Here is a 25,869-nt window from a genome sequence, read left to right on the forward strand (position 1 = left end):
GCTATTTGAAGTCGCGTTCAAGTAAGGTTTGGATTCGTTGATAGACTGCTTAGGTACCGTCTCTAGACTAAGCTCCTCTTTTTGTTGACTGTCATCGCATTGCTTACCATCCATCGTTTGGTTTGTTGTTTAACACGACGGTCAGTAATATTCAAACCTGTGGATAAACAACTCTGGACCAGACAAACGAGTGGTTGATATAATGAGCAGAATCCGATGATCCATCCCACATGATAACTCGACCACAGAAAGGCCGAAAAGAAATCCGAAATAGAATATGGCATATTAAGTTACCTCTCGTGTAACAATATCATGCAAGCCATGTCAGGTGAAACACCACTGTGAAGGCGCGTCCGTATATATTTTATTTATAACTACTCAATTAACAAACGAAGATGAACACGATATGGTTCCATTTCAAGTACATCTTTGACAAAATCAAAGACCTCTGGAAAAAACCCGGAGCTGTTTGCACTTGACAGCGACTTATACCACTTTGACAAAATCAAAGACGTCTGGAAACCCCGGACCTGTTTGCACTTGACAGCGACTTATACCACATTGACAAAATCAAAGACGTCTGGTAACCCCGGACCTATTACCATTACACTCTGACGCGATCTAGTGTGTAAACAATTGTCTTATATTGTATAGGTCGCGTCAATATACAATTAAAATGCGTGTACATCTTTCCAACGATTAAAGGACTTCAACATCGATAGCCATGCGATAGCATTATATGATATTCCTTAGTCATGGTTATATTACAAAATTATCATTAATCATGATATAACCAACCTATGTTGAACGTGAAGACGAGATAGACTAGAGATCTAGAGTCACCGAGAAAGATAGAACTCCTCGATATTGAAATAACGCACGGGAACAGAAACATAATAATTCAACAGCGGATACATGTCAATGTAAGGGAAATAAATTAATTGAATCACTGTGCACATCAAGTGGTAGAAAAGCCCAGCGAGAAAGGTAACTGATTTATGGAGTGTTGTGCAGCAATGTTCAACATTTTCGGTTTCCCAAACGCAGTTGGATCAAACAAAGAGCACATGCAATGTCATGGAAATGATTAACTACACCATAAAAGCGGAACACCTTACAGGAGCTGAATTATTTATTGAGTTCATAACAAGAGATCAGGACGCCAGGTGAGACTGGAATTAGGGCACAATTTGGTTATCTTTACAACTTTGGTCATAAATTATTGCACGGAGGAAACAATTGAGGCTTATGTAAGGTAGAATGTTAGTGAACTAGAAGAGGTTTGTGTAATATTATGTCAAGGTCAAGGCGAGGACTGTACGTGTGTGCTTCACACATAATACCTAAGATTGTATCAGAACCCGCTTGTTCGGAGTGACGTTTGAACATTTAACTACTAGGTTACGCCACCACTCAGGTAGGATTTTATATCACATTTGCATTGTTCTTTTCCCTAACTACTTAGGATATGTTAAACAGACTGTGTTTTTATGTCTTTCCTTTACTATTCATGACGTAGACAGTCCTCCCTTTTGCGGTTATTATAAAAAAAGTCAAAATCACGATCCAGTACTAGTATTACACCTGACATAAGATCTTGCAGACACGTATTAGATGTGGAGCCAACCATTTGCATTTAAATCATTTTTAACCGCAGTTGAACACAGATACCCCGCACAGATACACCGTATACTCAGTCAAGCAGACCAACCCTGTTTAAGCCCCTTAATGCCGAGCGCCAAGCAGTCTTTTCGTATGACGCGGCCAGAGGATCGAATCACTGACCCTCCGCTTGCTATAATTTGTTTGTTTGTTTGTTTGTTGTTTAACGCCGCACTCAGCAATATTCCAGCTATATGACGGCGGTCTGTAAATAATCGAGTCTGGACCAGACAAACAAGTGATTGGTATCATAAACATCGATCCACGCAACTGGGATACGATGACATGCATTAACCAAGTCTGACCACCCGATCCCGTTGGTCGCCTCTTACGACACGCTCTATTCTACCCCGGATCTTCACGGGTCACATGTATGCGTGGCAGTAAACAATATGTTCATTGTTACCACCCGATCCCATTAGTCGCCTCTTACGACAAGCACAGTCGCCTTTTACAGCAAGCATGGGTTGCTGAAGGCCTTTTCTACACCGGGTCTTCACGGATCCCGCTCGCTACGAAGGCGTGCTATCTAGACCATACTAAACATGTGTAAATATGTATCATTCATGCTAGATGGTGGGTATAAATTTGAGTCTTTGATTTAATAAAATGATAACATTTAATGTAACGTCAACGCCAGAGAATAACCAGTCTCGATTACGAGTATCCGGAGTAACAGACAAAATAACGACGAAAATTATATTAATGGATCACTGAAAATCAGGTGTTCGCACCAGGTGTATAGAATTCGTATGTGTTCAACGTATGTTGTCATATTCCCTTTTCACTTAATTTTGTAATTTCACCAACGTATTAACATGTACGGTTGCTTCATTTCAAGCAGATAGGGCACATGCAGCTAAAATACTTTTTGAACAGCTTTTATCCCAAGTGTTTTGTTACTTTTATTACAATTTCCAAAATAGTAAAAGATATTATTTTCAAGTAATAGTTGTATGCTAATAATAAACGAAGGGGGAACACATTACAACCGGTAGTGAAGTATGACAGTAGACGTTATTACCGCTAACGATCTCGAAGGACTATATGGGTTAGTTGGGAAATTTCAACGTTGACGTGTTTGGATCAGAAGCACGTAATACAACCACGATTTGTCAAACATACATTCACACGTCGAGGCTTAATGGCGATTGGGGGAGTTTGTCCCATTCCTCTTGCAGCGCCTGGCCATGTTCATCCAACGTGATCGGCGGCCTATGACGTTGACACACGTCTCCCTGTCATGTCCCAGACGTGTTTAGTGGGGAAAAGGTCATTGCTGGCCATGGCATTGTGCTGCTGGGTGTGAGCATTGACGATTCGTACACGCTGAGCACGGGTGTGGTCGTTCCGAAAGAAAAAAACGTCGACCACACGCCTTGCGAACTGGACAAGAATCCTTCCTTGCACATTATGGAGTGGCGTTCGGTCAGTCATTGTGATGCGACGCCACACGATAACCGCCAAATCTGTCATGAGGTCTCAGATTGACACTGGTTGGACGTTCATTTTGACGTCGCCAGGCACGACCACGCCTATTAAGGAAGTACAAAGTGAATCGGGACTCATATGAAAACATGACACGTGATCAACGACAATAACCCCAGTTTCGACGCTGTGTACACCGTTGACGTCTGTTGGCAATATGACGATTTGTTAGATGCGGCACAACACGTGGCCGTCGAGCATGGAAATGAGATGCATGTAGACGGTTTCTAATCGTCTGACCCGAAACTCCAGAAGCCTGATGAAAGGTTGCACCCATTTGATTCGCTGTTTGGGCTCGATTTGGAAGAGCCTGGTTTGGGATCAGTCGATACTATACTCTTTTCGTTGACCCGAGACTCCCTGTCGATCGTCCACATTTTGGGTATGTTGGTACCTGTTCAATAGTCTGCTGATCACAGACTGTGAAACATTGAACGTATTGGCCCCTGCAGGCTGACTTCAGTCAGATTCCTGCATGCCAACAGCTCTTAGACACTGCGCGCGTTGCAGAGGCCGCTTCGCTAGTTGAATGAAACCAAGTAAATCACAACTGTCTGATAGCCAGAACCAATAAGACAGACATACATAATGGTCAACAGAGATAAATCGACCTAACTTGAAAGTGTCAAAATCAGAAATGGCACCCCACACATATACGTGGCTACTGCATGAGGCACGAGCAAACTAGCGAATGTGTTTTTGAGTTATGTTTTACAGTCAAAAACGTTCTTGCACAGGACATTTGTCGTCAAAACTCAGCTCAGCTAATACCTGGTATTAACATTGATATTTCATGCCCCCCTACTTTTTGGAAGAGTATATATTCAATGACAGCATTTATGTCCCGTAAATCACCTGCACAACATGAAACGCTCCCATGTGCTCATTCAAGGTTGTACATGTACACCGAGGTTTTGATAAAGCAACGCGACACTATATTCAAAGATCAAATTGATGTACATATACACCGAGGTTTTGATAAAACAATGTAACAGTATATTCAATGATAGAATTTATGTACACATACACCGAGGTTGTGATAAAGCAATGTTACAGTATATTCATTGATAGGATTTATGTACATATACACCCAGGTGGTGATAAAGCCATGTGACAGAATATTTATTGATATAGTTTATGTATATATACACCGAGCTTGTGATAAAGCAGTGTAACAGTACATTCATTGATAAAGTTTATGTATATATACACCGAGGTCGTGATGAAGCCATGTGACAGTATATTCATTGATAGAGTTTATGTACATATAAACCGAGGTTGTGATAAAGCCATGTGACAGTATATTCATTGATAGAGTTTATGTATATATACACCGAGCTTGTGATAAAGCAGTGTAACAGTACATTCATTGATAAAGTTTATGTATATATACACCGAGGTCGTGATAAAGCCATGTGACAGTATATTCACTGATAGAGTTTATGTACATATACACCGAGGTTGTGATAAAGCCATGTGACAGTATATTCAATGATAAAATTAATGTACATATACACTGAGGGTGTGATAAAACAATGTGACATTATTTTCAATGATAGAATTTATGTACGTATCTACGAGCTTGTAATAAAGCAATGTGACAGTATATTCAATGATAGAATTAATGTACTTATACACCGAGGTTGTGATAAAAGAGTGTGACATTATATTCAATGATAGAATTTATGTATGTATTCACGAGCTTGTAATTAAGCCATGTAACAGTATATTCAATGATATAGTTTATGTACATATAAACCGAGGTTGTGATAAAGCCATGTATTAGTATATTCAATGATAGAATTAATGTTCTTATACAGCCAGGTTGTGATAAAACAATGTAACAGTATATTCATTGATAGAGTTTATGTACATATACACCGAGCTTGTGATACAGCAGTGTAACAGTACATTCATTGATAAAGTTTATGTATATATACACCGAGGTTGTGATAAAGCCATGTGACAGTATATTCAATGATAAAGTTTATGTACATATACACCAAGGTTGTGATATAGCCATGTGACATTATATTCAATGATATAATTTATGTCCATATATACCGAGGTTTTGATAAAGCAAGGTGACACTATATTCAATGATAGAATTCATGTACATATAGACCGAGGTTTTGATAAAGCAGTGTGACAGTATGTTCAATGATAGAATTCATCTACATATACACCGAGGTTGTGATAAAGCAACTCGACACTATATACAATGATAGAATTAATGTACATATACACCGAGGTTCTGATAAAGCCATGTAACAGTATATTTATTGATAGAGTTTATGTACATATACACCGAGGTTGTGATAAAGCAATGTGACGGTTTATTCATTGATAGAGTTTATGTACATATACACCAAGGTTGTGATCAAGCCATGTGACATTATATTCAATGATAGAATTTATGTACGTATTCACAAGCTTGTAATAAAGCAATGTGACAGTATATTCAATGATAGAATTAATGTACTTATACACCGAGGTTGTGATAAAAGAATGTGACATTATATTCAATGATAGAATTTATGTATGTATTCACGAGCTTGTAATTAAGCCATGTAACAGTATATTCAATGATATAGTTTATGTACATATAAACCGAGGTTGTGATAAAGCCATGTATTAGTATATTCAATGATAGAATTAATGTACTTATACAGCCAGGTTGTGATAAAACAATGTAACAGTATATTCATTGATAGAGTTTATGTATATATACACCGAGCTTGTGATACAGCAGTGTAACAGTACATTTATTGATAAAGTTTATGTATATATACACCGAGGTTGTGATAAAGCCATGTGACATTATATTTAATGATATAATTTATGTCCATATACACCGAGGTTGTAATAAAGCAAGGTGACACTATATTCAATGATAGAATTAATGTACATATACACCGAGGTTTTGATAAAGCAGTGTGACAGTATGTTCAATGATAGAATTCATGTACATATACACCGAGGTTGTGATAAAGCAACGCGACACTATATTCAATGATAGAATTAATGTACACATACACCGAGGTTTTGATAAAGCAGTGTGACAGTATGTTCAATGATAGAATTCATGTACATATACACCGAGGTTGTGATAAAGCAAAGCGACACTATATTCAATGATAGAATTAATGTACATATGCACCGAGGTTCTGATAAAGCCATGTAACAGTATATTTATTGATAGAGTTTATGCACATATACACCGAGGTTGTGATAAAGCCATGTGACAGTATATTCAATGCTAGATTTTATGTACATATACACCGAGGTTGTGATAAAGCAGTGTGACAGTTTATTCTTTGATAGAGTTTATGTACATATACACCGAGGTTGTGATCAAGCCATGTGCCTGTATATTCTATGATGGAATTGATGTACACATACACCGAGGTTGTGATAAAGCCATGTGGTGATAGTATATTCAATGATAGAATTATGCCCCATAAAGCAGCTGCATATCATGAAACACGTACATGTGTTTATCATATAATGGGTAGGTTTCTCGGCAGGATAAAGCCAACGGATGAAAACGATATCCGTTGGGGTCATATGCGGATAGAGATGCAAATATCAAAGGTCAAGTAGGGACTACTTTCATTGTTTATAAACAAACAGGGCGTCGCCCTCGTCATTTGGCGATCGAGTCAGAATTTAACCATCGCGAATTTGGATAAAATACAGGGATAATTGCTATCATTATCAAAAGAACAGTCTAATATACTGAAAATCAGTGTCTAACTGTGACGAAGCTAAGGCATTTTATAAGTTTTGGCAACTTTGGAGATATAAATTTCGAAACAATTTTGCGAGGGCACGAGGCCTAGCCAAGCGGGTTCAGAAGCCATATCTGTGCTTGTAGACCTCTGCGGCTTGAAACCTTCTGCACAAATTAAAATAGTTGGATTTGGCCGAAATATGTTTGAATTGTTACCTTGTTTCGTTTTGTCGCTGTGTATACATCTGACTGCTCTTCTTAACGTTATGACAGGACAGACCGACAGAATGACATTATATGATCAAGAGGTTATCAAGCTTGTGTGTTTGGGGGTGGTAAATATCCTGTATTAGGAATAAACACTATGTATTTAGCTCGCCAAGGCTGGTTTAATACAATGTTTATTCCTAATGCAGGATATTTACCATCCCCAAACACACTCGCATGATAACCTCTATTTACCCGATCGAGTGGCTTGCCGCTGGGCGAAATCGAGATCTTCATGTTCATTTCAGGAGTCATGTCTTCCTCACCACGCACTGTCGTTTTGTTATGAGTGCACTAGACATGAGACATAAATATTCTTTCTGATATGTTTTTCAACAATGCATATAACGTTATGAATGAATACAAAATAGTACACAAGCTCGTGTGAAAAAAAGAGACCTAGAACGGGTGATAACTCAATAATTATAATATATCACAGGAAATAGAAGGTAATATCAGAACTGATACCAAATAAGAACTTCTTGAACGCCCTCACCTGAGCATGTGATGATAGATAATAACTTAAAGGATGACACTGATCAAATTATCTTGAATTGTATGAAAATATATATTCATTGGATACACATAAACATTATAGAGGAAAAGGATCAACTTCGGTGGGTAAGCAAACCAATATAAAAGATGTACATGTATTAATTATGTCAATAGAATAATTATGTCAAAATAACATTTTAAAAAATAATCAGCTAATGTCAAACCCTCTAAAGATGTTACAATATGTGACGTGACGTGACGTCACATAGAAAACTAAAGAAAAGTTGACTGTTCCTAAGTAGTAGTAGCAGAACATCAATTAATTATTTATTTAAAATTATTTGTCGATAAAACCCCTGTCCATAGACAGATCTTGGTCTGTAGGAAGGTTTTGTTACACTTCAGCCTGGAGTTACATTAGCAGCTAGATGGCTGACATACTTCTGTTTCTTCTTTCTTGGCACTGGTCCTAAAGACACCAACTACCAAAGTATTCATACATAGAGGTTATCACGCGAGTGTGTTTGGGGATGGTAAATATCCTGCATTAGGAATAAACATTGTATTTAGCGAGCCTTGTTTATTCCTAATACAGGATATTTACCATCCCCAAACACACAAGCTTAATAACCTCTTTATCATGTAATGTCATTCTTTAATTCTGTGCTTGAAAATCGCTTTCTCTCTCTCACAAACATTACCGAAACATTGCGAGTTTTCCTGGAATGCGCGCATTAATATTTATGACGACACAGGGTAAGCGATGTGTCAGACGGACAGTGACAGTAGCCAATATAGTTTCAGCTGAAATCTGTTTCTTAAACAGTGGCGAAGCAACATATACGCAAAACAACAATTGTTTTTACTTGCCTTTCGTGGCAATCCATCGGTCTGTCCGCTAGAGTAACTGCCCTTTGCCAAAGGGAAACTACTCTAACCCTAGTCTCTGAGACGACACGGCCACGTTCAGACGTTGTTGACAGTCGGCCTGTCCTGTCATAACGTTAAGAAGTGTAGTCAGATGTACACACAGCGACAAAACGAAACAAGGTAACAATTCAAACATATTTCGGCCAAATCCAACTATTTTAATTTGTGGAGAAGGTGTCAAGCCGCAGAGGTCTACAAGCACAGATATGGCTACTGCTCCTGCTTGGCTAGGCCTCGTGCCCCTCGCAAAATTGTTTCGAAATTTATATCTCCAAAGTTGCCAAAACTTATAAAATGCCTTAGCTACGTCACAGTTGGACACTGATTTTCAGTATAATAGACTGTTCTTTTGATAATGATAGAATTATCCCTTTAGTTTATCCAGATTCGCGATGGTTAATCGACTCGATCGCCGAATGACGAGGGCGACGCCCTGTTTGATTGTAAACAATGAAAGTAGTCCCTACTTGACCTTTGATATTTGCATCTCTATCCGCATATGACCCCAACGGATATCGTTTTCATCCGTTGGCTTTATCCTGCCGAGAAACCTACCCATTATATGATAAATAAATCTACTTAGTATAAATAAACAAATATTGTGGAACATGAAATAGTAATGAGTGAGAAAACCTTAAGACTTTAGTGTACCGGTAGCTGTATCCAAATAATTACGTTATTAATGCAGAAACAGATGATTTGATAATACACTTCACTTAAATCGAAAATATTCTTTTCATCAAGTTTTAAACCTTTTTGACAATACATTTATAATAACAGTTTAATTACAATCATGAAAGTTGAATTTTATATAAATATGACATTACAGCTATTTACAATAATCAACATTCCAGAACGCTTGTCTTATTTTCCATACTTTGAGCTTTAGTATCAATCACTTCAATTATTATTACTTTTCAAAACTGAACATGACATGTCCTTGGACCAGGTGTCATAAGCACCTGATACAATATCAGAAGAAAATATTTTTTCTTGCTTGTAAACAAATGGTAAAAAGTCAAGGCGACTGATAAAGATGATTCTACATTCTGATAAATACTAGCCATGTGTCGGGTGAGTGAGTAAGTGAGTGAGTGAATGAATGAGTAACTACTTTCAGTGCTTTTGGAGTGTAATGTGGTAGGGGACACATTGTGTCACTATCAGCTGAACACTCCTGAGATGTTTCCACGTTTTTACACAGCACACATCTTCGAATTGTCCATGAAGAAAGGGACAATGTAGACTGAACATATTCTTTGTGTAGACTCTCCCTATTCAAAATCAGAATTGACTACTGCAATAATATCCTAATGATTTTTCCACTTCTATTATTTATTAAATTATGCTTATGCATATTCTCTCGGAGTATTTCTTACTAGGCAAATTAGATTTTTTGTCAGTATATTTTTTCAGAAATAGATAAGGTTTAGACTAACTTATCATGCTATTTTAGAATATTTTTGAAGACATCACTTCATTTAATGTACAAAATTCGAACAGTCTACTCTAAGTTAACACAACAGATGCATTTATTTGATGACACAGCGTTAAACATTATCTGAACACACAAATTTCCCTCTTCCTTCAAAATTCGATATTGGCGTTGACAGGTTTTGAGCTTAATAATGTGTATTTAGTAATGAAATACTATGATTTTCTGAAAGTGAAACAACTTTTTGTTAAAATCAGATGAGTCTGCCTCATTGACACTATGGTTTAAAGTACAAAAATCATGAAGATAACTAAGAAAATATAATATAAATATAATTTGTACATTCTTGACAATAGTAAAAAAATATTACCTCATCTTGTGACCTACCGAAGATGATATTTTCAATTGTAGCTGTGTTCTATTATAATATATATTTTCTATAATATAATTATTCCCCACGGTAAGCACAACTCTAATTAGCATGTACGCACATATAACTTTGTGATCAGAATGTTTTTGTTTTCTGTTTATAATACCCACATACAACTCAATTGCACCCTCTCTTTTAATGGATCAGAGTCACCGATTGCAGTCGGGATATTTTGTTGACAGTTTAGCTTGTTAACGCTTTGATCATCTGCACCTTCGATATTAATGCAACTGACGTTTGATGTGATAGGAAACATATAAATATGCCTGTAGATGTATCTCAGAAACTGAAATTGGCCATTAGCTTCCAAAGCAGAGTACCATCTTGGAGTTTAGTTTAACACATTGTACAGTTAAAAACAACGGGATTGGGCACAATTGCAACCCTTATCGCCATTTTGGAGAAGGTATACTACTCAAAGTTTGTTAAGGATCGCCGATTTTAAAATTCAATACGTCAAACTGTGTGCAGGTGTTGAACTAGCCAAAGACAATATTGCATGAAGACATGTTTCAATTAACAAAAGTCCTTTGGTATGTGCCACACAATAACAACAAGCAACATTTGACCAATAACCAGTCAGTTCAGTCAGAATGAGTGTATCTGACCAAAACTTTAAAGTAAAAAAAATCTTGAAAGCAAATCCATTGTCCTTCGAAAACAACTCTCAGTAGCGCTTTTGTGATCCATGTGATGCGATCACAGCCTGGCATCGTCGTCTCATGCTCCCAATAAGTGTATAGATTGTTACCTAAGGAAGATTGTTCCACTCTTCGATACGAGCATTTCTGAGTTCCCGTACATGTTAAGTTGCCTGAAGGACATGGCGTCATGACAGGCTAAACTGCAGCTCATTCCACATTTGTTCGATAGGCTTCAATTGTTACCGGGCTGGCCACTCCATGCGGACAAATGGTCTTCAACTTTCAGTAGCATCAACGGCCCTGGAACGATGAGGTCGTGCGTTACGATTCATAAGGATGAAGTCCGGTCCGACGTACATGTTCAGAATGTCATCCCTGTAGCGCCCAAATGTCACCGTGCTTCGCTGTAGGTCATAGAGATCGGTTCTTCCAGCTCTACTCATCAAAACCCCAAATAATGATTGAGCCCCTACCATAGCGGGCATGTTTGGCTACGTTGGAATCATGAAAGCTTTCTCCTTGTCTATGCCACGATCAGGTACGACGATCTGTGAAGTCTAGATAGTATCTTGACTCATCAGTGAAAAGATCCCTGCACTGGCCTCGTGTCGGGGCTGCCAATAACATGTGAAGCTACCCAAAGTCAATTTATCCCACATTGTGTAAGGTTGTGTTTGCGTAACGTGACACATTCAATACACGAACATCATTAATTTTGACTGTCTGGAACTTTGGGATTACATCTGTCACAATTTTATTTTTTTGTTTTTCTGGGGGTGTTTGGGGTTTTAACGCCGTATGGACGTACAGTAAACTACGGTTATAACGAACACGCTTATAACGAACTGACGGATATAACAAACTTACCTTTTTCTTGCTGTAGTTATGCTGTACATGTGCTTATAACGAACTACGGTTATAACGAACTAAAATGAGTAGTCCCTTTGAGATCGTTATAACCTTAGTTTACGGTATTGCGAAAGAAAAAGCCTATAATGACGCCGATTTATCAATTCCGTGAAATCCACGACCACGATTTGGGGCTTACTGATCATGGATAGAGGTCCAGACAGATACCTATTCACATTTAGTTAATGCTTAAGCGCACGAATTATTGACACCTGTTGGTATGAACACAACGATAGCAACCTCAATATATTATCTCTAAAACCACTATTTGCACTTTTATTTATAACTGACAGTTACAATGTAACGTTAGTTGGGAGGCACCATATATAATCTATGTTGACTCTCTAACAAGCAATACTTGACAACATAATAATTTGTTTCACGCTCGTGATAAGCCTGACAGCCTCATGCACAACCGTATTAGGGACTACACATTACAATCATTGGATCTTAGCATGTGCGACACAAACACAAGTTTGTCATAGCAACTAAAAGGGACTCGACAAAGTACGTAGCAGTTTAAAGAGGTTGAATATGCATACTGCACCCCTGTGACATCCAAAGGAAATACATTAGTTAACTATTATGTACATAGAGAATACGCTACCATCTCTAAAGAATTCAGGGTGATCTCTCTCGACTGAATTAATTTTGGATGTTCCCAGACTTGGCAATGGCCTTTGCTCATAATTTCACGAGGACAATAGCCAGTCTTGTACCTGATATATTATTCAAATTTCTTTTACCAGCGTTAAACTAAACTCACTCATTCGTCACCCACTACACGCCTTGATCAAAGATCTACTTGAACGCAGTGTTGGTACTACATAAAAATATTGTTTTTTTCGTAAATTTTATGAATATAATTGCTTGGTGGATAAACAGTACCAGTAAAATTTCGCTTTCTATCACGGAGTTCATCAACACATAACTGTTACACTATAGACTCATGTATATATGTATGGAAGCATGAGAAAATGTCTACTAATCATAATTAAATATATATAGTGGTGCGATGCACTGGTGTACAGTAACACATATGTTAAGAAATTCACAAAATAATTACACAACAGTGTGTGTGTGTGTGTGTGTGTGTGTGTGTGTGTGTGTGTGTGTGTGTGTGTGAGAGAGAGAGAGAGAGAGAGTTATATTTCATGCATGATAAAGGGTCATATCGGTGTTCCATTTTTTATTTTTCCTTTATTTTGTAATTTCACCAAGGGGTGGCGTCAGATTTACAGTTGATTACTTGAGTAAACGTAAAAATCTCTGGAGATCGTGACCAGTAACATCAGTGTGTAAAATTTCATTTCTCTAACTTGAATAGTTTTTGAGGAAATTCGTCCACATTGAGAAGCGTCCGGAGGAAAGGACGGACGGACAGATCGACGAATTTCATTCCAATATCCCCCTCTCCACTACGTGGCAGGGGATGATAAACGCCTGCCGCGTATAAAGGCCTGGTCATAGGAGGGACATGGTGAAGAGATATTTAAAACAACAGTGAAATGAAACTGGATGCAAACACCTCTTTACACATGACACACCTGCCCGCCGGGTCGAAAGACATTCTGAAAAGAATACAGTCACTGCTTATAGTTTTTCTAAAAAACGTTTTATTTGGGTTCACATTTTCTAAGTGAAGTACAAATTCTGGTACTCTTTGGGGTTGAGTCACATCCGGGATTCGAACCCACAACCTCAGAGTGAGGCATCTAATCGCCAGCACACAAAGTCAGCCATGTCCCCAATAGAACACATTTCAAGAATGGCGACGTATACCACGTGACGTCATCAGACAAATGACTTTTTCCTTGCACCTGCGTGTGGCATGTCATTGAACTTGAGCGATTTCAGAATTGTGTGTCCTTTGTCCATTACGTTGGAATCTTGTTTTTGCTACCAAAGCTCAATTCCGACAATTGTCATGCCATTATCAGATGCTGTATGACTGTAATTTTAAATATTGATTTCGTTGAGATTTTGATCTTTTCAACAATTTTACTTCTTGCATCTATCCTTTGTGGTTTTTAAACTACAGTTAACTACGTTTATAACGAACAGGGTTATAACGAACTTCGTTTTGGTCTCAGCCATTTGCTGTAGATATGAGGTATATATGTTTGTAACGAACTAAGGTTATAACGCTCTGGAATTAGTGCTCCCTTTGAGTTCGTTACAACCATGATTTAAAACTATGGTGACGTATCTTTAGGCCATATTTCATTTGCGTCATAAATACAAAGTTATTTTTGGAAGCAAACATATTTAACAACAGCAATCTGATTGGATATCGCGTTTTCATCAAAAGGGACACAACTCGTGTTCTACACGGGTTGGCGCCACGATCGAGCCAAACAAAAATAGGCTTGAAATGGCTAATGTGGAAACTAATCCTTGATATATGCCCCGGGAAGAATGCTTTAAGCGATCAGAGTCCGGTTTATCTCGAGTGAAACCGAGTTTGGTGGGGGATGACAAAACGCAACATGGAAATTGAACAGAGATTGTTTACGAGATGTAGTTTGGTATCTGATTCTTAAATATTTGAATAATTACATAAAGCGAGGTACCTTTAGTAGCCACAAGAGTTATAGTGATCAGTTTAATATATCAATAATGTGCTGCGTTTCAGTAAAACAGACGAAATTCTGACATTATGTTTTAGAAATATGCCAAATGAAAGTTTACCATGCATCTATCAAGCAATCAGTTTCTCAGTTGCAATATAAATGCCAGTCATCATACTTATAAAATGCGTCCTACGAGTAGGTACCCTGAGTCATCACAGGTGCTACTTTAAATGGTAGTACATTATACAGATTTGTCCCAACAAAAAACAAATCATACTGTTTTGTTTGTTTGCTGTTTAACGACGCACTCAGCAATATTCCAGCTATATGACGGCGGCCTGGACCAGACAACCCAGTGATTGACATCGTGAGCATCGATCCACGCAATTGGGATACGATGACATGTATCAACCAAGTCAGCGAGCCTGACCATCCGATCTCGTTAGTCGCCTTTTACGCAACTTATTACCAACTGTATTTGAACAATTGGTGTATTTATAAAAAATAGAATACAGCAATTAAAAAATGTGTATACAACGAGGTCACAAGACACTAGACACAAGAAGTATTTTCTTTATGCTATAATCTGCAAAAGCAGATTAACATTTCTGTCGTAAATTACTTTGAAAAAGGGCTGTTGAGTACGTGCTACAAAATTGCATGGATATACAAATCCTTGAAAGCATAAAAAGTCTTGTGTTCGTTCGAAAGGTTGTAAATATACGTGGACCATGCTGTCAAGTGTTTTCACGTTGGCCCCGCCCCATACCTTTGTTGTTGACAACAGAAGACACCATAGGAACACATCCTATAAAAGCAGCAAGACGCCCAGCTTTGAAGTGTGGGAGTCCGGGTGGAGAAACCAAGGTTCATCAAGATGTGGAAAATGATGACATTATCGTTCCTCATGTGTAAGTTACATGTGTATTATCTGATATTAACATAAATGGGAATCAACGTCTTTATGCTTTCAATGCAACGTGGTCCTTTTTCTGGCTTTTCTATGTGAATAATGTCTTTGTCAGTCTGGCGTTTGGTCAAGCACAATATTTATAACATACTTAATAACGCTTCGTCTATGCATCTGGCTGTAGATTCAGATTTAATTTTCCTATTGTACATTGTATTGATTCAGGTTAGAATAACAGCTCGTGTACAATTCAAACATGCAATATCAGTTTTGTATCAATACACATACTCGAAGTAGGTATTATAATGTTACGGAACTAAGCCTCCTTATGTGTCAGAAGCAATTCTTTCATAAACCAGAAGTCTTTTTGTATTTATGAATATGTGTTGAAGTTGTCGGATTCCTTAAACTTGACACGTAACCAACCTTGCTTAATCATGAAGTATGAAAATCACAAACTTCAATGCATAAAAGGACCCGTTTCTCTAACACTTTAGCTTGACATACATAACATGTTATATATTGTTTCTAAATGTCCGCTGGATGTGGTTACATCAGACTGTTTACAGACGTCATCTCTGGAAACCACTTCCAGTTCCGGTCCAATCTCAGCCTAAAATAGCAGTCCTAATGTTAAAGTTGAATATTGCTGTAAATCGTAAATGTTTATGGTCACGAAGTTTTCAAGAATTAAGATAATATGTGAATTGGCTTGAAATTTTATCATGATGAAATTTTAGAGGCATATGTTCTTTCAGACATCTTCACAGCAACACCTATCAGGGTTCAGGTTGCTGCTGATGCTGCTGTTGCCTGTGCTGCCTGCACCGAAAAATATAAACTAGCTGGAGATACGGAATGTCCGTAAGTAAATTCCATCTCAATACTCAAAACTCATTAAGTGATATGACAAATGAGAGATATAAACAGAAAACTAAACGATTGTGGACAACCCCCGTCTGTATCTGCCTTTAAATATAAATGTGAAATGTTTTTGAGTAACAATGGATTACCAAAGATGAGTGTGATATATACCATGCACGTTCTATCATAAGAGTCGACTTGAAAGGCTATGGTGATTATGATCAGATTTGGTGACTTGGCTCATTGTGTATCATCAGATTGGGTGAATTGGCTTATTGTGTATCATCAGATTGGGTGACTTGGCTCATTGTGTATCATCAGATTGGGTGACTTGGCTCATTGTGTATCATCAGATTGGGTGACTTGGCTCATTGTGTATCATCAGATTGGGTGACTTGGCTCATTGTGTATCATCAGATTAGGTGACTTGGCTCATTGTGTATCATCAGATTGGGTGACTTGGCTCATTGTGTATCATCAGATTGGGTGACTTGGCTCATTGTGTATCATCAGATTGGGTGACTTGGCTCATTGTGTATCATCAGATTGGGTGACTTGGCTTATTGTGTATCATCAGATTGGGTGACTTGGCTCATTGTGTATCATCAGATTGGGTGACTTGGCTCATTGTGTATCATCAGATTGGGTGACTTGGCTCATTGTGTATCATCAGATTGGGTGACTGGGCTTATTGTGTATCATCAGATTGGGTGACTTGGCCTATTGTGTATCATCAGATTGGGTGACTTGGCTCATTGTGTATCATCAGATTGGGTGACTTGGCTCATTGTGTATCATCAGATTGGGTGACTTGGCTCATTGTGTATCATCAGATTGGGTGACTTGGCTCATTGTGTATCATCAGATTGGGTGACTTGGCTTATTGTGTATCATCAGATTGGGTGACTTGGCTCATTGTGTATCATCAGATTGGGTGACTTGGCTCATTGTGTATCATCAGATTGGGTGACTTGGCTCATTGTGTATCATCAGATTGGGTGACTGGGCTTATTGTGTATCATCAGATTGGGTGACTTGGCCTATTGTGTATCATCAGATTGGGTGACTTGGCTCATTGTGTATCATCAGATTGGGTGACTTGGCTCATTGTGAATCATCAGATTGGGTGACTTGGCTTATTGTGTATCATCAGATTGAGTGACTTGGCTCATTGTGTATCATCAGATTGGGTGACTTGGCTCATTGAGTATCATCATGCCCCGTCAGCGTTCGTTGTTGCTCGTGCACACGATATGGCGGGAATAGTTCTGACGGTGGCCCTAAAAATGATCATATCATTCACATATTTCGGAACGTTTACATAAAATATTTATCCATATAATTGTATGCTGATATAGTGTATAAGACATCAAATGATACAACAGATATTGGGGTGTTATCTAGATGTACTTTGCAGAAATTTGAAAACGTACCTTGATTGTCTCGAAACTGCTGCGGGAACCACAGATGGATGCACACTTTCACCAGAAGATGCCAAGGAAATCACAGACGCTACTTGCAGTAAGCCAAAGTTCCCTATCGTTCGTATTACGATTTTCGCCTGCATTGGCCCCTTTATTTTATCATTTATTTTTCGAATTAGTTCTTGAGGATTATACGTACTGACATGACGAATGGCTGGTTAGATATTACTCATGTCAATTTAAGTTTTTTTTGCAGTTACATTCCTATTTAGGAAATATGTATTGTAAAGACAACGACACTTTACGCATTGGTGCGATTCAAGTTCCACAGCACATGATGTATAATTAGATGTAATACATTTTGATACAATGGAAACGTTTTTCAAAGCATTTGCTTTCTTTTGACCTGATCTATAGTGAAATTATATCACATCAATAAATCAATCTCAATGGTTATATGAACAACATACACATTACGTAAAATAATGCTTATATAACATACTTAGTGGCAAAGTAACTCATAAAATTATAAACAGATATATAATCAATAGATATTTCAAAGTGATGTCTAATGTGCAGGTGACACAACTCACATACCAAATAGAATGTGTTTTACGCTCTTCCACCTTGACAAAGTATTTGGGAGTCTCCTTTTAGCTGAAGTGGCAGTGTGCAACATTTAGTTATGAGTATATTTCTTATTTCAATTGAGGAGATAATGCCTTACTAGATGTTCACTGCATCGATCTAAAAGCGCCGATTGGCCCCGCAAATATCCGGGTTAGAACTGGCCTTCGGCAATCCATGCTTTTGGTAAATGGCGACTAAAGGGACTGAATGGTCAGGCTCGCAGACTTGGTTGATGTATGTCATCGCATGCCTGTTTCGTAGATAGATGTTCATGATGTCAATCACTGGATTGTCTGTTAAAGTCTTGATTATTTATAGACCGCCGTCATATAGCTTGACTATTGCTGAGTGCAGCTGATTGAATATTGGCATACAATAGACGGTTCCTGTTTCAAGGGTACCTCAAAAGCACTCAATCTGGCGTTTTCAATCGTCCATATTGGAGCATGTGGACATATTTCGGACTACAAAAGAAACTTATGGTCATGCATCAATCAAGTTTACACAACAAACTCCAACTACATAAAAACGACAAACTATTTCCATAATCACAAGAAATCCCTGCTGCTACAAACCAATGTCCATTGTACGATTTGACTTCAGAAACACATGCTGATGACATTGTTTCTTTTATTCACTCAGTTCTCCCTTTCCACTGTTTGTTAAAAATTTGTAATACGTATTCCCATGGTGAAGATGGCAAAGGATATGTGACAGTCCGACTGGCTAAAAAGCACGAAAGTAAAGGATTTCTTTTGGAAGCATGGTGTCGAAAACAAGACAGGGTCCAATCGGTACCTTCATATGACCCGGGAATAGTTTGAGATATGACACTGAAACAGATGTAGACATTGAATCAAGCTAACCCTGTACTAATAGAAATGTCCTAAATTTCAAACTTAAATTATGTACCCCACAGGGTAAGAATTTTCAGAATGTGTTCTTTCTTTAATCGATAAGTAGGCTGAGAATGTTGTAGCACACAGATATACATTGTACAGTGGATTCCAATTCCATTTCAGCGTCAGGTTTGGATCCACCCTGCCAATGCCAAAAAGAGTTCTGGGGAAGCGATCTAACTGACGACAAGGAATGCGCGTAAGCTCCAGATGATGAGGGGGATTTCATTCTTGGACTTAAGTTCAAACAATGTAAAAATCTATATTTACATGAAAATAATAAGTGTATAATAGTTTATGTATGTCTTAATTTGTGACGTCAGCATAAGAATAAACAAAAGAAATGCAGACTATTATACATTACTGTGTTTACAGCCATCACGTTGTTTTAGGGCTCTGAAGACCTACATCGGCTGTCTCAACAAAGACGCAACTAAATTTACATGTGATGGTAGCACCTTAGCCTCTGTACTAGTTACCAAACCGCAGGGGAGGTCGGATTCCAAGTGCAGTAAGTATCAGTTGCACATGTTCAGTGTAGCTTTTTGCAAAATCCATAGCCTCACTTGTATTTTTACATCTCCAGGATTAATGGTCCATATGCAGCCCCGTTTCGTACTGTATTCTCATATTATAATCTAACACTCAAAAATAATTAACACACGCCTTTCAAAAAGTATTGGCATTTTGCAACTGTAATCGACTCGTTGATATGAAAAAGGGAGAGGCTTCTTAATTATCCAATATGATTCTGCATTTTCAAAAAGCGTTTTGATCCAGAATGATGGTCGAAATAAAAAAAATTGCGTGCTGAATGGGGGTACAAACCTGTTAATACTATTGAAATGTTTCTGGTTTAACCGGATATATTAACTCTTTGAAAGAGTGCAATCTCAACCAACAATTTTATTTTGGGGGGATCATAGACTTAAGTATCCAAACAAGTCGAACGATAAGCAATGTTCATCATTTTTACAAAATGTACATTAATAAAAGAATTCATCTGCTAAATATAAATGATAAAAACATTTCCATATTCATAAGAAAACTCTGTCATAAACAGAGTCGACTGTGCGATTCCGACTATATAGTGACATGTGTTTATGAATCACTGTCAAATAGTCAAGGTACAAGGTGTTTACGAAAAGGTGAGCGTATCCTGCCTCATCGATGGCAAGTGTCACAAACACATACAAAGGCAAGTCACGTATTCACCTGGTCAAAATAGGGAATTGCATCGGACATTATTTTTGTCACTGATGCGACAAATATCGAAATATCTACCATAAAACTTTTTGAAAGCTACACTGAGGCCTTGAATGTTGTAACCTTGATCACACCAATTCTGGGCAGGAGTCTTACATTGTTCTTTCAAAGAAAGAGCATACTCCATTTTACCTCAAAAGTTGTGAAATGTAGTCACCAAGGGCTGGAGCTGCAGGAATGTTGCTTAACATAAATGGGAATGCCTACTTCTTGCAACGTACAAACACATTTGGATATGTGATCGAGTTGAAGGCGCAAGCCAATTAAAACTGTGTTCAATCTTATTGCACTTATTTAATTGTTACTACATGTATATATACTAATTGGTACTGGTATTTATGCTATCGCAATGCTTCATATACATATACTGTCTATGTACCAGATTCGTAGATTTTTTTCACAACTACTTTTACCACGAAATGCTATGAACTAAATGATTTATTTTGTCATTGCCACAAGATGGTAAGATAACATAATTGTCTGGGGATAGGAGTGATACCGTATTCTATCAACTTATTATATTCACGTATTTGGGGTGTAGTACACATTAGTGCAAAAACAGAGCCCCACAAAGTTATGCCAATAGAGATTAATCATTATATATACATATAACCTACACAAAAAGTTAGTTTTCTTTGTTAATTAATAGAATCATAACTCTTTTACAAAACAACAACAGGTACCACCAGCACCAGCACCACCATCACAACAACAACAAAAGGTAACACAGGTACAATTATTAGTTCAAAAGCTCTCCATAATGTATGGGCCTATATACCTCATTTTATTAGAAAATGACCCCAGACTCATATAACTGGAATATTGCCTAGTGCGACGTTAAACAACAAACAAACTTTGTCATTAAGACATGATGGTAAGATTGGATAACTGTCTTGGTATAAGAGTGATAAAGTATTATATCCACTAATTATATCCACGTATTTGGAGTGTAGTATCTACTGCTGGATGTAACAAAGCCCCAAAGAGACCCTTGTAAATGCCAAAAGGGAATACTCATTATAGATACATAGTATCTGTACAAAACGTTAGTTTACCTAATTAGTTTAATACGTTGTTGTAGTTTGAGTAGTTTGTTTCTTTGTTTGTTTGTTGTTTAACGCCGCACTGAGCAGTATTTCTGCTTTATGACGGCGGTCTGTAAAAAATCGAGTCTGGACCAGTCAATCCAGTGATTGACATCATGAGCATCGATCCACGTAATTAACACCCGATCCCGTTTGTAGCCTCAAGTCGCCTTTTACCGCAATCATGGGTTCCTGAAGACCTATTCTAACCCGGATCTTCACGGGTCTGCATCTGTTGATTAGTAATCTATGTTAGATGACATACTTCCAAACCTAACTACATTGTGCCAAGATTGTCTTGTCCTTCTCATGCCAGCTGGTACGGTTATGTGGCTGGGTAACGGGGGTGACTTTTGCTTCCAAGATGTGTGTTTTGGTTAAGTCTGTCTGTTTGTTGTTTAACGCCACATTCAGCATTATGCCACCTATATAGAAACGGCGGTCTGTAAATAATCGTGTCTGAACCAGACAATCCAGTGATTGATATCTTGAGCATCGATCCACGCAAATGGGATACGATGACATGCCTCAACCAAGTCAGCGAACCTGACCATCCGATCCCGTTAGTCGCCTCTTACGACAAGCATGGGTTGCTGAAGACCTTTTTAACCCCGGATCACCACGGGCCTTTGGTTCACCAGCATCTTTTTGAATATTTAGATATATATTTATATACATAATAATGATACCCTGTGTGACACGTAATTCTATCATAATCGATGTAACTATCATCAACCAGTGTTTTTAAGTCAACTCATTGCTCAGCATATTGGCTCGTATTGTGCAAAACCACCAGTTGCTAAAGTGATGACGTAAATCCTACTGGGGTATCATGCAGGAAGCAGGGGTATTGTAAGTCCCGATTATCCCCAGCGAGGTGGCCTAGCTTTGGGTACTGGTGGCCTATAGCCCGTGTTTTAAAACTGTATGTATAATATTGTTATGCACAAATATGTTTCATAAATTGTGTCTCAATATAGTATGCTCAAATATGTTTCGCAACTTGTTTTTAAATAAAACGTTGCATACAAAAACTAAATTGCTGAAATAATGCCAATGCGACGTTAAATTTTAACTCACTCACTCACCTTATAAGTGAGTGAGTGAATTTCGTTGTCTTCCGCAATCCGTATTATTACAGCACTATCACGTGGCATGTGAATACTCGAATCTGATCAAGGCACACGTTGTAACCACCTCATACTATTGCAGTCGGTAATTCGGATAAGCAATTCGCACCTTGGATCTTCTAGTTATCCGCGTATAAATTGTATATTCATGTTATGAGATACACGTATAAGCAGACACGTGTTGCTGAGATAAGGGTGTTTCCTTTCACTCCTGATCTATTCAGTTGAGGTTGCTTTTGTTGTTTTGTGTTGTGGAAACGGAAAGGTGGTCACAATGGACACACGGGCACTTACTTTAATGGATTGGTGACTTGGTTGACAGCGTGGCTAAATGCTCATGGTGCTGATCACTGGATTCTCTGGTCCAGACTCTATTGTTTTACAGGCTGTCGTAGTTTGTCAAGAGTATTGCTGTCTGTCGCGTTAGGGAAAACACACATACTCTTTCTATAAAGAATGTGTTGGGTACTACAGGTACAGTTTATGCTTACTGATTTTAGTGATCCATTTATATTATTTCCATCATTCTATTTTGTCGATACAGATTATTCATTGGCCTTGTGGTTTTGAATTTAGATTTCTCCAGGCAGCATCATGTCGACATTTCCATAATTGTCAATTACAGATTTTCACCATGTTAACGCTAATTCAACCATGAATTTGGAATTTACTCGATTCTGATTGGTCAGTCAGAGGCTATTAAATCACAATAAACCCCCTCTTATTGAAACAGCTGGTTTGACGGTTATTGCCGGTAGGCATATTTAAATAATTATATCTACAATTACAGGTTACAAAATGCACAGATGCGGTTACTACAATATTCAAAGGATGTGTGGCAATACATTTCGTGCAGAAAACACGATAGAAATCTACAAAGGGAATGTATTTACGTTTTGGAGACAACAGGCGCTTTTCTGTATGCGACTGTGACGTCATATCTTTTGCGTCACAATGAGCGACATGACGTCATAATGGTGACGTGATGTAGAGCGAAAGCCTTGCAAAGCTTGCTTTGTTTTCTTTAGGGATGCCCACCTCATGTTAGCTTACCAAGTTGCCGTGCTTATATGCTTTCAATGCCTGTCATATGTTCGAGTGAAGTATTAGGGTGTAAACAAACTGCTTAAGTATATACAGCGCCATATTTTGTTCGGTGATTCCGTAATTCAGATCGATGACCCACTCAAAACACTGGACTCAAAACAGTATGTTTATCTCCTAAGTATAGGCAATGAATATACGGGTATTTTGATCACCCTGTTCTCTGAGGCAAAATAGCGACTGCGGGTACACGTGCATCAATGATCGACGAAAAACATCTATGTAACATCACTGGATAAAATGAATGTCTTTGTATTTATTCAAAAAAGTTGTCAATTATGGTACATATAACATCGTTGTCTGAGGACATTAAAACATATTTTTTTTCGAATAACGCGTTTTATACTACATATGCGCCATCGTCAACACAATGTGTCTTGTGTAAATAGTTATTCCCTATATAATGTGTTGTGTCCATTCTGTATAGGTTCCGGAGCTTCTCAACTGAGAGTGTACAGTGCCATAGCTCTCTTTCTTCCCTTCGTCCTTACTGCATTCCGACTTTGACCGACCCAGGAATCGCACAAAACGCCTGCTTTCCAAACGTCTATCGAGTGTCGTCGCTTATTAACTGTCAAATTAATTACTCTGTACGAACATCATGCTTAAGACTCCAGATAGATGAAAACGTAAAATTATTAAGAATGTTTGCGGTTTTGTTTTAATCGTCATTGCAAGAATATTGATGTATTTTTAGTGATGACATTTTCAAGTCTCTTAATATTGTGTGCAGTGCAAGAGCAGGTAATTGTACATAACTGTTAACTTATTGGGTGTGATATGTACAAATTTTGAATTAAGAAATGAAGCTGCTGCAAACTGACTAACGGGGGAAAATCTCCAACGTACATTTAGGCACGGCTGAATATGTTTCCTGGTGACTCGAGCCTCCCCAAGAGGAACACTGACGATAGAAAATGTCATCAACCCTTTAGACACTTTGGCAGCAGATCTGTCAATTTGTGCATGGTATAAGTTTTGTTGGATTATGAATTTACCTATGTGATTGAAGAATAATCCTCGAATAAAAGTTATTTGCAATAGTCATGTTCTATCTTCTATTTTTTGGGTTTTAATAGCGCGTTAAATGATGATTGCACTTATATTGTGTGTTCGTGTGTGCGCGCGCGTGTGTTGTGAAATCAACAAAGAACCAACAATTGGTATACAATCAACAAATGTATTACAAAATTAACTAGGTTTCCAAATCAATACAAAGTACTGCACAGCAATTACAATGGCAGTCACAATAACGTGGTAGTACAATATTCAATAACAGCAGAAGTCGGTGATAATAACATATATTCACCTGCGGTGACAGTGGTCGAGCTAGGCAGGGAATCAGGGGCAGGGAAAGCTGGTTCCGATGTGATGAAATGCGTGAGAGATGCCTAAACTCGCTCTTCTCTCCTTATGTACAACCTACCTAGCTACTGGAAAGTTCCACTCAGTGTCCTCACCAGTCCATCGGTACTTGAACATTAAAGAAGTTTCCATAACATCCTATCACCGCCCGCGGTATACAGGACCGGACATTTAAACACCACACTAGAATCTAAATATAACAACTTCCTGACGACTGATCATTGTCCAAACACAATGCAATGAGCGTCTACCGAACGCCAACAGAAACAATGTAACATCTACAATCACTGTTAAACAATAAAATGCACTGCTATATAACAGTGTGTGTAAATGGGAACCTCCGCTTCGGATGGTTACAGTTACGTAAACACTGGTTTGTCTGGACAGGAATTAATCACTGAAGGCCGTGGTGATATTATTGCTGAGACACGACATAAAGAAGACAAGACAGCAATGGAGAGACATATATATGTTCATATATGCACCCGCACTCAATAATATAAACCCGCCGTAATATTGCTGCCATATTGCTAAAAGCGGCGTAAAACCACACTCACTCACTCACAATAACATCTTAATGGTATATGGTGTAATATGTGTCCAATACCAAACATATCACATGATAA

The 25,869-nt window shown here is 38.0% G+C and overlaps 1 protein-coding gene across 1 annotated transcript; it reads left to right on the top strand.

The window, feature by feature from the left end:
- The first annotated feature begins 1,351 nt into the window (after positions 1–1,351).
- On the top strand, positions 1,352–24,921 carry LOC124112125. Its single transcript, XM_046472104.2, has 8 exons — positions 1,352–1,417; positions 15,354–15,477; positions 16,235–16,340; positions 17,758–17,861; positions 19,417–19,492; positions 19,686–19,804; positions 21,239–21,280; positions 24,306–24,921. The coding sequence occupies exons 2-8, from the start codon at positions 15,444–15,446 to the stop codon at positions 24,383–24,385; spliced, it is 561 nt and encodes a 186-aa protein (XP_046328060.2). The 5' UTR covers positions 1,352–1,417; positions 15,354–15,443; the 3' UTR covers positions 24,386–24,921.
- The last annotated feature ends 948 nt before the right edge of the window (positions 24,922–25,869 follow it).

Source organism: Haliotis rufescens, unplaced genomic scaffold, assembly GCF_023055435.1.
Source record: "Haliotis rufescens isolate VD_foot unplaced genomic scaffold, xgHalRufe1.0.p SCAF_6, whole genome shotgun sequence".
In the NCBI taxonomy this organism is placed as follows: domain Eukaryota; kingdom Metazoa; phylum Mollusca; class Gastropoda; order Lepetellida; family Haliotidae; genus Haliotis; species Haliotis rufescens.

Bases quoted from the DNA above. Each gene is read 5' to 3' on its own strand.
- LOC124112125 (XM_046472104.2), top strand. From the start codon at position 15,444: ATGTGGAAAATGATGACATTATCGTTCCTCATGT. The intron at 16,341-17,757 runs GTAAGTAAATTC...TGTACTTTGCAG, and splicing joins GCTGGAGATACGGAATGTCC to AAATTTGAAAACGTACCTTG. The intron at 17,862-19,416 runs GTAAGCCAAAGT...ATTCCATTTCAG, and splicing joins AATCACAGACGCTACTTGCA to CGTCAGGTTTGGATCCACCC.